Here is a 16,808-nt window from a genome sequence, read left to right as displayed (position 1 = left end):
GAGGTTTGCTTTTTTCTCCTCACTCTCTACAAATTAGATAGTGGGACCTCTGGCACTTCTCAGCGAAAAGCCTCCTTTGAAGACGCTTCAGTTCTGGCTTCTCTCACTCTTTCTTCTTCTCCCTCACTAGGCATCCAAAGCCCCTCTGTTTGTCACCATTAGACTGAAAAGTGTGCTGCTCTGTCCGCGTTCATTTTCTGACAGTAAAGGCAGTCGTTTTTTGTTTTTTTTCTGCCTGGCCTAGCAGAACCTCAAACACACTCGCACAAGCCTTGCCCTCCTTTTGATGTCCACGGCCGGGCCTCCGACTAAATCACTGCTACCATGCCCCCTCCTCATCAGCACTAACATTTCCTCTCCTTTTACTCCTCCGTTCCAGCCCTAAGGCGCCCTGGTTACTGTATAACATCGGTCCCCAGAGTTTAGCCCAGGTTTAATTCAAAGGTACTGCACTAATGCTGCTTTAATGGCCACACCATTCTCAGATATTCTCACTCAAAGAAAATTTCAAATGAGGCTTCGAACTAAGGGCTGGTGCTTGAAAGGTTGCAGAGTTTGTGCGCGTGCATGTGTGTGAGTATGTGACTCTTAAGTGTGCATATGTGCCTGAGTGTTTGCAGCGATCTATTTTATTTTATGAGCCTGCAGTAGGTGTATGTGCCTACACATGTACTGCACATATGTGTATGTGCAGTACATGGGATTTTACCCCCTTTTTGAAGGGTTAATGCATTTGAAGGTGCTAATGCATTCATGTGCACAGTGAGAGCACTGTATGGATGCAGTGTTTTGCGTTTGTTTGTTGGGGCTGCGCCAAACACACAGTGACACTTCCAGACTGCGCTCTCGTAGCCTGAGTACTTCCCTTTCGGCTCTGTGCGCTACGGCGGCTCTGCTGAAAGAGAATGGGAGACAAGCTGGGCCTCTCTGGAGACCCAACCCTGTTAATCAACACAGTGCACTGGCAGGGAGCCCCAGTCAGATCAAAAATAAAATACATTTGGAAAGGAGAAACGGAGTCTGAAAGGATGGGCTGAACTAAAAAAACACACACACACACACACAGTCCAATCCAAACGACAGCCTCTTCATTCAGGACTGAAATCAATCGAGGATCCACGCTGGGTGAATAGCCCTCCTCAGATCAACTGTGATCAGGCATTGTGAATGCTGTCCTTTGATGGTGTGTTTTTACAGATGGCAGGCTATTTAGAATATTTCAGCCTACCACAGTCTTTGCCTTCTTAGCATGCATTCGCTGAATATTCGTGTAATGTTCCTGCAGGAATCCACTGTGATAACGTGTGCCCACAAGGCTTCTGGGGACCCAACTGTTCAGTCAGCTGTTCCTGTCAGAACGGAGGATCCTGCTCTCCAGAGGACGGGACATGTGTGTGTGCACCTGGATACAGGGGGACGTCCTGCAAACGAAGTGAGCCTCCTTCTCTTTATCCTTTTTAAGTAACAACGGCACGAGCCTTAGGGCGCCGCCGTAACAAACTGCGCCACAGTATTGACCTTGCTTTGATCTTTGCAGAATTGTTGAAGGGTGAGCCTGCTGAGGGAAAGCACTTAGTTGTCGGTCATAACTGCTTGAGTGTAAACCCTTCATCACTGCTATCACTTAATCACAGTGTCTTTACCCCGACAGCAACACACACACACACACACTCCTCACACCCTCTGCCCTGTCCTCAACAACCAACGCACAGTGGGAGACACACAGTCCTCGTCCGAGGCTCATCAGAGGGCGTGCTCGCTGGGAGTGCTAGCTCTGCTTTCTGAATGAGGTCTGTCTGGGGCCGCTCTCAAGTGATGAGCTCACTGATTGGGAGTGAAATTCACAGTCACAAACCTGTAAACATCAATTTGAGCGGAATGTAAAACAGAGAGCTAAACAAGCTCTCTCTCTCTCTCTCTTGCTCTCTGTGTGTGAGCGAGGAAGTTATTACTCCTCCAAATTCAATGTTTACACAGATAATGTTCTCATCAGGGGAAAACCTCATAACTGCAGTTTTGCTGTTTTTCCTGATGAAACTTTAATTGGAGGATTACACGCCGCTCCAGATGATAGAGGTGTATCACACCTGGTGCTTTAAATCAAATCAAAACCCAGGGGTTCAATTTAACATTGCATGGTTGTCAAACAACAACCAATGCCGTGTTTGTCAATTCCTAAAAGGTTTCTTATTTTAGAAATAACTGATTGTCTCCTGAGAATGGTGATTAAAGGAGTTGGTTATGAAAATAGGAACATAATGTAGTTTTTTAAGGTTCTCACTGTACTGAAATGAAAATGTTTTTCTTTTATATAAATTGCAGGCTGTTATTATGGTTGCACAGTTAAAGCTGAAGTCGGTAACTTATATGCTGTGTATTGGCAAGAATCTGGTGATAGGATACGTATCATGATACAGGGGGTTACGATTCAATATATTGCGATACTGTAAGCAAGGCGATATATTGTGATTTTTTAAAAATCAAATTTTAGGAAAACTGTCATAGTATAAATACACACCACCATAAACATAAAATCATAGTAAAAAAGTTTACTTTTTTATGCAATCAGAATAGTGGGATCTGCATTTTTGATTTATCACAGAGGGCACATACACTGAGAGGGTACATATCTTTACAAATGAAATAAAGTGTTGACTGAATTCATCTTTGCATGTAAACTATTAATTAAATATTGATAGTTTTCTGATACAGTATCACAAAACATAATATTCCTATACTCGATATTTTCCTATATCGATATTTTTCTTAGTAGTAACTTTGAGCAAATACGATAAAAAGTTATTTTTATAAAGCTCTCACTAAATCCTGACAGTAGTGCATGAGACGGAATGAGAAAGCTTTTGCTTCGGCCGGTAGGCGGCGCTTGGTTTTGGCTCGACTGTTTTTTAACATGGCAGCCAGGTCACAAACTTTCTCATTTTACAGCTAAACAGTATTCAATTCAATTAAAATTATTTTTATATAGCGTCAAATCATAACAGAAGTTATCGCAAGACGCTTTTTACATAGAGCAGGTCTAGACCTTACTCTATAGTTTAGAGACCCAACAAGAGCATTGCATTGGGATGCGCTGTGGCCAGGATAAACTCCCCGTTTAGAGGGTAGAAACCCAGGTGGGCGGCCATCTGCCTAACAGTCATGCCAATAAAGCATATTGAATTGAAAAAAAAATTAAAATTGAGAGAGAGAGAGACATGTAGAGCAACAACAATAATAGCACAGCAGCTGTAAGAACTAATACAAATAGGACTAATAACAATAATAACATCTTGTACACTACAAGATGTTATTATTGTAGAGGTGAGAAATGTAACAGAATATTGATTCATATTTAATCAGCGCTGCTTAGTTTGACCGTTTGATATGAGTGTGAGTTTTGTGAGCAGTGATTGACAGCTGCATTAGAGACCGCTCGGCTCTGATTGGTTGTTTTTGTTCAGGCACGTTGAAATCTTGCAAATGCCATCAGGGGCACAGGAGGAGGCAGAGGATGGACATGATTTTTTTCATAGATTATCTAGTCTCATGCACTACTGTCAGAATATAGTGACCGTTTTATAAAAATAACTTTTTTTTATATCATATTTGCTCAATGTTGCCGACTGCAGCTTTAATGCTCTTTGTATAAAATGTGAGTATAATTACCTTTATACCACCTTTTGAATATGTCCTAATGGTCCACATTCTCTCAATAAAATATGCATTAACACACAGCTGTGTGTTTTATAGATCATCAAAACTTAACATGAAACAGACTTTCCCGATTGTCTTAACTATTTTACTGCTCCGTCTCTGGCAGCAGATGAAATGGGAGTGATTACAATAAAGACTGACTTCCCAGCTTCCTCCCTCCCTCTGCTGTCTCTCCTCGTCTTTTCTGCTTTATTTCTTCCGGCCTTGATTTTTTCTGTACTCCCTTGATCACTCTTGTCACGCCCTGTTTCATTATTATATGCCTCTTGTGCCATCCAATGTTGTTGACTGATTCCCTCTTCTCTCCTGCCACGCTCCGCCGGCTGCAGTCTGCTCTCCGGGGTTCTACGGGCATCGCTGCAGCCAGTCGTGTCCGCAGTGTGTGCACAGCACCGGGCCGTGCCATCATGTCACGGGCCATTGTGAGTGCCTGTCTGGCTTCTCCGGTTCTCTGTGCAACCAAGGCAAGTACCCCTCTGTGTCCCTTTGACCTTTCCTTGCTGTTTCACTTCCTGTCAAACTCATTCACAGTGAAGTTTTAAGTGGTTGCTACTGAAAAACAATATAAGTACAGTGTATATCTGAAAATGCCTGGTATTTTGTCTTGACAGGAAATAACAATGATTATAAAAGAAATAGGACAGTAATGTATAAGACATTAGAGTAAAAAATTATACAGCTTCAAAAGTATTTATGTGCTGATGCCTACAATATCTCATAATATATTAGGGTTCATTTATATGTCAAATAAAGTCCTTTATGACGCAGCATTTTGTGAGGGCACCTGTACAGTTTCCCTACAGTCCTCGCTGTGCTCAGTGGCTGTAATAAGATCAAACGGATGACCTGCTGCCTCTCCCACTGGCATCTTAGCTTTGAAACTTTGAATAATGGCTATTATCAGTGCACTCCAGACCAAAAAGAAAAAAAAAACAACCTTCAACAGGATCCTGAATATTGCTGAAACCCACTTTTTTAGACAAAGAACACGTCAAGTAAATGCTGCTGCAAAGAGAGCTGCGTGTAAATTGCTTTTCATGTATACACACAGTCAAAGAAACAACACGTGCAGAACGGACGTCTTCTTGTTATATTTATTTTCAAGGCAAACTTTTCCTTTGTGTGTTGCCTCAGTAATATTGTTTGAATCACACAGGAAGATCTTGTTGATAGAAAACATCTTTACTTCCAGTTCCTTATTTTAACCTCAGATGTGTTTGATTAGGATGTTGCACTTTTAGAAATCATGAGTAATTTTAGCGCATCTAACGTACATTTTAAATAAAAGACATGCAGACATTTCAGTGTTAGTATATTTGTAATCACCATAAAATGTGTTGACAATATCATAAATGTGTTACTTGTAAAAGAGAAGTGTTTATGATGATGTAGACAGTAGCCTTGTTGTGTGTCAGATGTATTAAAGGACCAGTGTGTAACATTTACTGTAGGGGAATCTATTGGCAGAAATGAAATATAATATTTCATTAATGTATAATCACTTGAAACTAAGACTTGTTGTGTTTTCCTTAGCTTAGAATGAACCGTTTATATCTACATAGGGAGCAGGTCCTCCTCATGGAGTCCGCCATGTTTCTACAGTAGCCCAGAACAGACAAACCAGACTCTGTTAACTTTTCCTGCTTGGGCCGGAGTCGTTAACGCTACTCGCTCCCGTCACCGCCGCGCTCTCTCTCTTGCTTCACCACTCACTTCCCTCGTACACTCTACACAATGGCTTTGCTCCACATGGCTCTAGCGAGGGCCATTTGTGTATTTGCGTCGGCCACCGTTGCTCTCAAACACGCTTGGCACACGGGAGAGGCTTCAGTTGGTTGGAATCTCCTCACATCACCGCTAGATACCGCCAGATCCTACACGCTGGACCTTTAAAGCCACAAACATTTAAAAGGAAACTTATTTAAAGAGATTGAGACATGTAAAAATGTCGACTACATGTTAAATATTTGGGTCGATGTGTCAAATGTAAAAGTTCAGGGTATCGTGGTAGTTTTTTGTTTCCTCATTCTCCATCTATTCAATAGCTCAATGTTAACAGTTTGTCCGATATTGACTCATGTGTGATGGTTTCTGGTGTTTGTCTTGTCAGTGGTTCATCAAAGTGTAGAGGAAATCTGCTCTCCATCGCTGTGTTGAGAAGACACCTACATATAGATTTTTTTTATTTTTATATAAATTACAGAAAGGCAATGGGGAACTTCTGAATTCTCTGTCATGGCTTTGAGCAATGTCTTACAAATAAAAGTTTAATAGGTTAGCTGAAAGAAGAGGAGAGAGAAAAAAGCGAGAGACCTAATTTGTCTGGATTGTAATTACTGGTGAGCAGGCGTGAAGCCGCGAGGGACGAAGGTGGCCAACAACATGCACATTCTCCTTTTGTTGAGCCCTATTGGCGTCCTCACTTGTGCTCCGTCCAGCACACAAAGTCCCGGCCTAATGAAGCTCTCCCGGTGTGTTGAGGCTTGAAACCCCAGAAGCAGCAGTATGGGGGAGCCAACCCCGTGGCCTAATGACAACCTGCTTGAAGGAGTTTGAAAGAGCTCTCAAGAAGAGGGGAAAGCCAGTTGAAATGTAATCATTAAAATCTCCCCACATGAAAATGAGTCAGAGCCATTTCTTTCACCGCCAGCAGCCACCTTATCTGATATTTCCAACGCTGGGCTATTCTCTTTATATGAGACCTTTGATGTATCTGCTGGCGCTGCAGCTCCCATATCCTGATGGTTAGATACACCTTGGTTCAATTTGTCTCACGGGCCGACAAGAAAACACAATGGAGGTTTCATTGGAAATGAGATCTTTTATTGAAGAGTGCCGGAGAGCATTGAAATATTAATTTCATAAAAAATGTATACAGTGGTCTGTGTACATGGTCTATTTTAATTCTGTGGCACATCACTCATCCCACTCTAGTGAGTGGAAATGGGGCAGTTGGGCCACTGGAGGCAGCGATTGACTCCTCCTTTTGTTTAAACAGATCACTTCATGTCCACTCAAATAGAACAATATCATCCATTAGAGGAATATGTTTACACAACCTTTGACAGAATGACTTTGTTTGTATTAACGTGCTCACAATAATAATGTGTCCAAGTTTGATGTCATAATGTTAATGGATTTCACTAGTCTTTGCATGTAAGTGATAATATGCAGATCAGTTTTGTAAAGTGTTTTTTGTTTTTTTTTGCAGTCTGTCCAAGCGGCAGGTACGGGAGGGCCTGCGCCGAGATCTGCCTCTGTACCAACAACGGCACCTGCAACCCCATCGATGGCTCCTGCCAGTGCTTCCCTGGTTGGATCGGAGAAGATTGCTCTCAAGGTATAACTTCTCTCCTTCTTCCTGTGTCTGATTGGCTTATTCTTCCCCTCTCATTGTCTGTCTCCACTCCTAATTTCTCCCTCGCGTTTACCTTCATACGCATCAATCATTTTCATGAACTTACACATTCCAATAACTACCCTCAATCCCAGCTGATGTAAAACTGATAGCTGGCTTAAATGATTGTTGTAATACATTATGCTCTTTGATTTACAGCGCTGTAGGCCAAAGATCATTAGCAGAGCTTTGAGCTGTCACACCATGGGAAATATATGTGTGTTTTTCATAACTACTTAAAGTAAAAAAAAACTTATGATCAGATGGGTGTTACATTACCAGTGCTTTACTTTGAGTTATTCAACCTGACACATCTGCTCGTCTGGTCCTGATGCAGCAATTTCCCTATACCTCCAAGACAACTAGGGCTGCAACGTACGATTATTTTCATTGTCGATTAATCTGTTGATTATTTTCTATTTCTATTTTGATCTATAAAATGTCAGAAAATGGTGAAAAATGTCAATCAGTGTTTCCAAAAACCCAAGATGATGTCCTCAAATGTCTTGTTTTGTCCACAACTCAAAGATATTCAGTCTACTGTCAGAGGAGTAAAGAAACCAGAAAATATTCACATTTAAGCTGGAAGCTGTTTGTTTTTATTAAAAAATTACTCGAACCGATTAATCGATTATCAAAATAGTTTGCGATTAATTTAATAGTTAATCGCTGCAGCCCTAAAGACAATTTTCTCCCATGGGAGACAATACAGTAACTTTAACTAATGGGCTTTTGGAGGGATGTTCTGCAAGGATCTGTGTTTGAAAGTGTGTGAAATATTTCCATGTGTGGAAAATATTTCCTCAGACATAACGTGCTTCATCCATGCATGCATGCATATAGGACATAGCGTGTGTGTGGGAGGGTGTGTGACCATGAGCTTGACTGTGTCTCTGGCGTCTGCAGCCTGTCCCTCGGGGCACTGGGGCCCTGATTGTCTCAACTCGTGTAACTGTCACAACGGAGCCCAGTGCAGTGCCTATGATGGGGAGTGCAGGTGCAGCCCCGGCTGGACCGGACTCTACTGCACACAGCGTGAGTCTCTCCCGTCTCCCAGTTAGTAGACACACAGTGTCCTCTACTGGCAGGCAAACAGAACCGCAGCACATGACAAGTGGGAAACATATTTTAGAGACAACTTGGCAACTGGATGATATGAGGTTTTTCATTTGCATTTTTTTAGACGGAGCAACATCAAAAGGACACTAATGGTCACTTCATTAATTTGCTAATTATACATTCCTGTCATTCACCCAGGGATAGTGCACATCATCAACATCAGTCAACTAATTTGAATTCCATTATCTTTCACCCCAAGGGTCTTTTTTTTTTTGTGTCCTGCTCTCGTGCATGGGACTGTTTTCCTTTTTCTCTCACATAGATTCGTACTATTTCCAGTTGTCTTGTTCTTTATTTCCACCTATATGTTGTGTTAACACGTTAACCAGATGTTCTGCTGAAGCAGGAAATGTTTCCATTCATTCACATTGTCCTTTATTGAGTATGCTGCAGAGACGTTTAATAGTATTGATTTCCGTGTTCCCCTGCAATATGACCTTGACTCTTTACATTGTCTCCCCTCTCTTTGTTTTCTCCACCGCCCCTCCCATCCCAACACTTTCTACATCTCTGCCCCAGGCTGTCCTTCAGGGTTCTACGGCAGAGACTGCTCGGAAGTCTGTCGCTGCCAAAACGGCGCCGACTGTGACCACATCACTGGCCAGTGTGCTTGCCGAACGGGCTTCATTGGGACGAGCTGTGAGCAGAGTTGAGTGGGCCCAACACATTTTAGCACTGAGCAAAATTACCCTGTGGATGAGTGTGTGTGTGTGTGTTATAAACACTTTGGCTCCCACTCTAAGTGCTTTAATTTTGATGGATGTAGTAATGCACCTCTCTCCCATGCAGAGTGTCCTGCCGGTACATTTGGATACGGTTGCCAGCAGCTGTGTGAGTGCCTGAACAATGCTACCTGCGACTATGTGACTGGAACGTGCTACTGCAGCCCCGGATATAAAGGCATCCGCTGTGATCAAGGTGAGAGGTGATCGAGACGATCGAGGCTCTCCGCTATATCACCACTCAAAACACAGATGTGTACACAGCGTTTAAACAACCCACTCTCTGTGTTTTCTCTGTAGCAGCTCTGATGATGGAGGAGCTGAACCCGTACACCAAGATTAGCCCAGCGCGAGGCTCGGAGCGCCAGTCTGCGGGGGCCGTCATGGGCATCATCTTTCTGCTCCTCATCATCATGGCCATGCTCAGCCTGTTTGTGTGGTACAGACAGAGGCAGAGGGACAAAGGCCACGAGATCCAGCCTAGTGTGTCCTACACACAAGCAATGCACATCACCAACACAGACTACTCCCTGTCTGGTAAGATGTTTTACAGATCACTCAAAATAATGTTCACTAGGACAAATGCTGCATACTACGATGGACAAATGTAGACCTGCAATGATTAGTCGATTAATCGATTAGGTGAGCGAAAACATTTTATTTCTTAAGCAAAAATACCAAATTTCCTAGTTCGAGCTTCTCAAATAAAATGATTTGCTGTTTTTCTTTTACTTGTACGATAGTAAATTTAATATCTTTGGGTTCGGAGCTGTTGGTTGGTCAAAACAAGCATTTTGAAGACTTGTGAGGGGTCTTTTTTTTCATTCTTTTTTAACATATATAAACTAAACAATTATTCGAATAATCAAGAAAATAATCAGTACATTAATCAATAATGAAAATGATCTTTAGTTACAGCCCTAATGCTGCATACTGTGCATTTGTCCATCAATGAGACTTTAATTCTGATAAATCTTGATTTCTTGCGGGCAAAAATGGGCACACATGTTAAAATCTTCACGCATGTTAGTACTTTGAAATAGAGCTGCAACGATTAATCGATTAGTTGTCAACTATTAAAGTAATCGGCAACTGTTTTGATAATTGGTTTGAGTATTTTTTTAAGAAAAAAGTAAAAAGTTCTCTGATTCCAGCTTCTTAAATGTGAATATTTTCTGGTTTCTTTACTCCTCTATGACAGTAAACTGAATATCTTTGAGTTGTGGAAAAACAAGACATTTGAGGACGTCATCTTGGGCTTTGGGAATCACAGATTGACATTATTCACCATTTTATAGACCAAACAACTAATCAATTAATCGAGAAAATAAACAACAGATTAATCGACAGTGAAAATAAACCAATAGTTGCAGCCCTAGTTTGAAGATAGTAGACACAAAACTATTAACACAAGTACTTAGTTAGTTTTCACATCTCTCAACCTTGTTTAAACCCTCAGAGTGTGGCAGTACTGTAGCAATGAGGACCAGCCCCGCTGAGGTCAACCAGAGCCAGGGCAGCAGCAGCAGCGGCCAGTGCTTCTCCAACCCCAGTTACCACACTGTGGCCCAGTGTAATGTTGTCTCAACCATCTCCAGCAACCTGGATGGCTCTCTGACCCTCAAAGTATGGCCACTCTCCAGGTGTATTCACATACATTTATATCATACCGCAGTATAAAAGCAACACCAAACTGTGCTTTTTCTTTCACAGTCAAGCACTCTGAAAAACAGAAATGGCTCAGAATGGAGAGCCTACTGCAACCTCAATGACCTCGGTCAGTTCACCTCTCTTACCTACTACGATACTCCACATACAGCCTTTGTAAATCCTTACTTCAAGGGCAAAGGCGCCTGTGCCGTTAGTACAAACCTCATATAGGCACCAGCTACCCTGCTGTGAATGAAGATGAACCAGAGGTTTCTTGTTAGACATAACCTTTGCTCTGATTTTGATAAGATATGCGGTTGGGACAGAGAAAGCTGTGGTGAGGAGGTGAATGGAGGTCACTGTGAGCTCATTAGTCCTCTTTCACTTCCCCCAGTGGCACATTTCTCTGTGATGGCTTACAGATACTGCACTGCTGGTCTGTGAATTACAGAGAATTAAGCATGACTGAAAAATTACTCAATAATAGCTTAAATCTCTGGTTTCAAATACCCATATTTTAGTCTTTTAGCCTTTATAAACAGTACATAAACATTTCATAAATGGTTTATAACACTGTACAATGTAGTTGTGAGCAGATATAAATGTTTTTTTAATGTATTTGTCAACAACTATAACTCCTCTACCACCTGTGGGCATCCATAGGACTAAACAGATAATTATAAGAATATAGTAAAACAATAATATAAAATATGTCTTTATAGGAGAAATGTTAATGCTGTACATTCATAAACGCTTAGTGTGTAGGATTTGGTGACATCTAGTGGTGTACTGAGAAACCCTTCACTCACTTCTACCTTTCCAAGACTGCGGTAACGTGACCCGCCGAGTGCAAAACCATTGTAACGCCGTTCTCCTCGCTCAGACGCCATCCTTACCATAATTACTTTTTAGGATTAGCACTTTAGGAGCAACGGAAGTCAGACGTCGGCTGGCGGTACCACGGTTTTACACTCTGTGGCTCAAGTTACTGCAGTTTCACAAACATGTCGGAGAACTACAGTGGCCTTCAGGTAAAGTAAAAACGTGAAAGGTTCTCTCTAGAGCCAGTGTTTGGTTTGTCCCTTCTGGGCTACTGTAGAAACATGGCGGAGCAACACGACAGACACCGTGAAGAGACACCGCTCCCTATGTAGATATGAATGGCTCATTCTAAGCTTACGAAAACACAACGATTCTTAGTTTCAGGTGATTAAACACTAGTGAAAACATAGTTATGAATATTCCATTTCTGCTTTTGGATCCCCCGAAATGTTACACACTGTTCCTTTAAAGATGTCCATATCTGCCTACAACTACACTAGTGTGTTATAAACCATTTATTAAATGTTTATAAATGCTAAAGTAAAGTGTTACTGACATTATTTATTGAATATATACATCATAGTTTGTAGTCTCTTGGTTTGTGGTGGTGCAAACTGAAAGAGATTATAAATACTGTTTTGCCGGTATGAAAACTGTGTGCCGATTAAAGGCTCATTACTGCTAAGCGACATGCAAAAATCTAAATATCTATGATTTATGCTTTGTCATGCTTTACTTAAAAGTCCGATATCTTGATCTGGACATTTTCATTTTGTGTTAAAGCACACAGCAGATCAATCATAATGACAAGTCCCTCTCAAAAATAAAAAAGTCTAGGTCGTTCTTCCTGCTGTACTGAAGTAATAGACTGATGTGTCCTCTCTTCATGATTCATTGTTGTTTGGCAAATATCCCATTATGACCACAGCTGATTATATAAGCCTTGGGGGGATGTGATAGCAAGCGGTTGAAACATTCAGTAGCTCCTCGCATTCCTCATATTCCTCTGAATAAAGACACACTACATGGGACCTTTAACGAGATAGTTCCTGTCAACCATCACACATTGGGTGAATGAATTCATACATTGGTGTTTGACTTTCATGTTTCGGCATTTGTTACAGATGTTCAACAGGGGGAGACACAGACACAGCGAGGCTCCAAAAAAGGTAAATCATTAGTAACAGTGTGTGTGTGTGTGGGTGGGCAGACGTACAGCATGTGGAATCCTGTTCAGCTTCACCAGCACCGACATTACAAAATCCTTTTATGCTCAACATCCCATGCATCAATTTCCCCATTTGGTTTCTCTCCCTCTCGGAGACTCTCTGACCCCAAATCCCATATCCTTATATTCTCCGTGATTTATGTGAAAACTCTCTGCACTTTGGACAAGATCATGGTGGGCTGAGGTTTTGTTCCAGCAGTAATTGCTCTCTATGGCTCAGCGCCCGATACGTCATTTTGTCTCCCACACTGTGCAGTCGGTGGTGAATGTGAGGGACCCATGGGTGTGCAGAGTGGTCTGGAGGAGCTTTGCTGCGGTCTCTAATGAGGCCTCTTATCAGACTGATGAGACTGTTATGGATGAGATGAGCCTTCCACCCTCTCCCCTTTGTACTCTGATTACTACATACCACCATTAGTCACCTGTCGGAGGCAAAAGAAGTACAACTTCTTCAGAATGGCAACGATTTTCACAGGCCGCACTCTGATGTCTGCTTAAATCTTAGTGGTAATATCAGAGTCAAGCATTAATACCACCGCGATAAGTCTGTTGTTGATGCTGAATATTTCCTTGTCTCGCGGCTACTGCAGATTACATCAAGGGCTCCATGTGCAGCAACAGCTCCTGCTCCCTGAATAGTGAGAATCCATACGCCACCATTAGAGACCCGCCAGGGCTGGCGTGCAAGCACACAGAGAGCAGCTATGTGGAGATGAAGTCCCCCTCCCACCGTGAAGTGCCCTTTGGAGGCACTGCCACCCTCCTGGGCAGTGCGAGCAGGAATGTCTATGATGTTGGTGAGTGCGTTGTTGCTCTGGTGTGTGGAGCTCAGCAGGGTCCTGCAGCTTATAGCCTCTCTGGTCATGCCCCCTGCCGTGAGCCTGTACAGACTTTGTAAGCCTTGATAAGAGAAAATGTGAGCTGCCTCTCTATTGCATGCGCCTCCCCTTCCTCCTTTTTTTTTTCCTCAGCCTGTCACTCTTAATCCTCAATGTTTCTCACGTCCCTCTCCTGCTTTTTTTCCTTCCTTCTTTCCTAAACTAGAGCCAACAGTGAGCGTCCTGCAGGGACCGAATGGAATGGCCACTGGCTTCTCCCAGAGCCCCTATGACCTCCCTCGCAGCAGCCACATCCCCAGCCACTACGACATACTGCCCATGCGCCACAGCCCCACGCACACACCCCCGCCACCCCCAGAAAGCCCCAGCTCCCTGCTCTAGAGGGCACACCCTCCTCCGCTCCGGCTCTGACAGGGTGCCGGCATCCAGGCAGCCAACTTTCAACCGACGGCCCTCCCTCTGTCTCCGAGTGTTCAATAAGATACTGAGATGTTGAGATGGAGGGACAGCCACAGCTCTTCTGGACCCTGCTCTCTTTGGCTCCCTCACTTTACACGCTTTCTCTTGAAGGAGGGAGGGGAGGAAAGAGTGTCCCACACACCAGCGACCATTCAACCATTTTATTTTCTTATAGAACTGATCACTCAAACGGCTGCCCGGCCTCTTTATGGACCTCCTGAAGTGGAACCTAATGGTTCCAAACTAGCGCTGAGGGCAGCGTACATGGATTGGGTGGACAGATTATTTACAGGGAGAGAGCTATCCACATGCTCATTTTTAACCTGTGATATAGGTTTACTATTCAAGGGCAGCCAAGTGTTTATAATGCCCCCCTAAACAGAAGTGATTTTCTCCACAGGAAGGAAGGGAGGTATGGCAACCTTGACCATTTCAAAGCAGGTGAAGATTTACTACATACAGACATCAGAGTTTATGAATTGTCACTGTGTGCAGCTGCTGCAGATCACAGTGCAGCTGACATGAAGAGATTATGATCATTTGAGGTGAAGAAAAGTTCAGTCGAATAGTAGAGAACGATCCGTTCTAGATGTTAAACCCAGATGAGAGTCTGATAAAGCATGGATAAATAGTCAAATATTGTAATGGTCCTTTATTCACTGTTATCCAGTAATGATCACACAGTTAAAGGTGTCCGTAACTCAAGAGCTTCTTTTAAGTTGCAGTGTAAATGTATCTCGAGATGCATTCAGGTCACCAGTTTTTGATCATTATGGCATTACTAAGACATACAGTAGGTCTCAAGTTTTCCCCCCCACACTGATGAAGTGATCCGATATTGTGTTGTTTTCTATGTGAAAGCATTTTTTCTTGCAAATGTCTTAGTTTACGTTTTTTTTTTTAAATATTGGGTGTTAAGAAGGGATTGCTTTGACCTTTTATGTTTTGTATTTATAAAGCTTTATTAATTAATTTATATTAGTGATGGTGACTTTTTTAATCAATGTGACACTAGAATTAAAAAAAAAAAGAAAAGATGAGCATGATCAGATAATGGATACCCACTGATGTAGATAACACACAATTTATCTTCTTGTGAGACGATCAGTGTCATTTTGTGTGTGTTTTTGAAGTTACTTAAAATGTTCTTTCTCTCTCTGTCAGACTGTAAATTGAAAATAAGGTTTCATCTGACCAACCCACAAATACCCTCTGTGCAATATTTACAAAGGGAAACCACACTGTATGTAAAAAGTCCATTTCGAAAATATTTTATGTTTGTATCAGGCAAATGAACTTATTTATTAATTAACTGAATTTATTCATTCACTATGTGAATTCCATTTCACCTCTCTGTAGAAGCAATAACATGTTGACAATCGATGCCCAGACAACGTTTCATTAGTGCTGGACATTATGACATCTTTGACCAGTGTGGTGACAGTGGATCATATTTTACGTGACTGTTTTTCCTCCGAGGAAGGTTTTTCCAGTTGCTGTCATATCAATGCTGCTTGTTGTTTTGGTACGTAAGTTTCAAATTAAAAGCCTATTCTGCCATCAGAAAGCTGTTTCGGTCAGGTTAATACCCCGGATAGATGGAAGATAAATTTACTTGTCAAGTGTCAGACGGGATAAGTCTCTCTTCATCTGTTGTTCTGGATATTGAAACATCACACCAATGAATGTTGACAAGACTGATGAATGAAGGATTCCACTCTAACAAATAAGAAATGTTATTTAAGTCTGTTACTGGGTGCCAAAATGTTGTCCACAGTCTATGGGTGAGAGGAATCATGGCCACGCATTATTCTTGCTTCCAGATTCATGAATAGGGACATTTTGTCAAAGTGCTCTCGTGTTAAATAGGCTTTTCAGAGAGATACAAGATTTACGGTATACATCGTAGCCTTCCCTGTTCTGTACAGCTTATGATTTAAAGAGCATTTTATTGTTCTGAAGGTCTGTGAAGATGTTTTTAAGATGTAATTTTATTTATCAATCCAATTTATGTAATACATAAAAATATGGGTCATTTATCCTCCATAATGAGTACCTTTACTTATTTAGCTGATAAAACGTATCTACTTTTACTTAAAGGACCAGTGTGTAACATTTCGGGGGATCTATTAGCAGAAATGGAATATAATATTCATAATATGTTTTCATTAGTGTATAATCACCTGAAACTAAGAATCGTTGTGTTTTCGTTACCTTCGAATGAGCCGTTTATATCTACATAGGGAGCGGGGCCTCTTCATAGAGCCGGCTGCCATGTTTCTACAGTAGCCAAGAACGGACAAACCAAACACTGGCGTTAGAGAGAGACTTTCACGTTGGCCACCGTAGTTCTCCTACACGATTGGCTCACGGAAGAAGTTTCAGTTGGTTGCAATCTGCAACCTCACCACTACATGCCGCCAGATCCTCCACACTGCACCTTTAAGTCAAAGTTTTGATGCAGGACTTTTACTTGCAGTGCAGTATTTCTACACAGTGGTATGGCTACTTTTACTTAAAGGATCTGAATACTTCTTCCACCACTGCACAGCCAATGCCACCAATGTTTTATTTCCAATAAACTTAGTGACAGTGTGAGGGAGTTCAACACTGTCTTTTGCATAATTTAACTTAACACCAGACTCTGGTTGAAAGTTTCAAGCCTGTTTCACCTCTGAACACAGTCAGCATCGCTGCTGGGTGTGGTCAGAAAAGTGCGTTGTTGCACCTAACCACACGCAACAGTGATGTCTGTCCTACATCACTGCAGCAAGAGAGGTGAAACCACTGGAGGATGTTATGTTGCTCTTTGATTTCCTGTCTAACAATCAACCGCATGGACATAATAGAAACAATCG

At 42.0% G+C, this 16,808-nt stretch overlaps 1 protein-coding gene and 1 long non-coding RNA gene across 6 annotated transcripts in view; one reads left to right on the top strand and one right to left on the bottom strand.

The window, feature by feature from the left end:
• megf11 (multiple EGF-like-domains 11) overlaps positions 1 to 15,517 on the top strand; it is an 89,458-nt gene extending 73,941 nt beyond the window's left edge. For 2 of the 5 annotated variants that reach the window (XM_037768469.1, XM_037768467.1), the window contains 12 exons: positions 1,286 to 1,432; positions 4,044 to 4,178; positions 6,926 to 7,054; positions 8,018 to 8,146; positions 8,750 to 8,878; positions 9,020 to 9,148; positions 9,253 to 9,489; positions 10,412 to 10,578; positions 10,666 to 10,729; positions 12,549 to 12,593; positions 13,243 to 13,449; positions 13,697 to 15,517. In XM_037768469.1, coding sequence (XP_037624397.1) covers positions 1,286 to 1,432; positions 4,044 to 4,178; positions 6,926 to 7,054; positions 8,018 to 8,146; positions 8,750 to 8,878; positions 9,020 to 9,148; positions 9,253 to 9,489; positions 10,412 to 10,578; positions 10,666 to 10,729; positions 12,549 to 12,593; positions 13,243 to 13,449; positions 13,697 to 13,872 — 1,694 coding nt within the window. In that variant the 3' untranslated portion in view covers positions 13,873 to 15,517. The remainder of the gene's footprint in view (positions 1 to 1,285; positions 1,433 to 4,043; positions 4,179 to 6,925; positions 7,055 to 8,017; positions 8,147 to 8,749; positions 8,879 to 9,019; positions 9,149 to 9,252; positions 9,490 to 10,411; positions 10,579 to 10,665; positions 10,730 to 12,548; positions 12,594 to 13,242; positions 13,450 to 13,696) is intronic. The other 3 variants (XM_037768468.1, XM_037768470.1, XM_037768471.1) reach the window with 3 other exon arrangements.
• LOC119487522 lies at positions 5,355 to 15,198 on the bottom strand. The gene is made up of 3 exons (XR_005206719.1): positions 15,188 to 15,198; positions 10,510 to 10,513; positions 5,355 to 5,439 (listed from the first exon to the last, which is right to left on the bottom strand). It is a non-coding gene; the product is annotated as an uncharacterized LOC119487522 (long non-coding RNA).
• Positions 15,518 to 16,808: the final 1,291 nt, after the last annotated feature.

The sequence above is a fragment of the Sebastes umbrosus genome, chromosome 4, assembly GCF_015220745.1.
Source record: "Sebastes umbrosus isolate fSebUmb1 chromosome 4, fSebUmb1.pri, whole genome shotgun sequence".
Lineage (NCBI taxonomy): Eukaryota > Metazoa > Chordata > Actinopteri > Perciformes > Sebastidae > Sebastes > Sebastes umbrosus.
The sequence above is the reverse complement of the archived record's forward strand: the minus strand, read 5'-3'. Positions and strand labels throughout refer to the sequence as shown.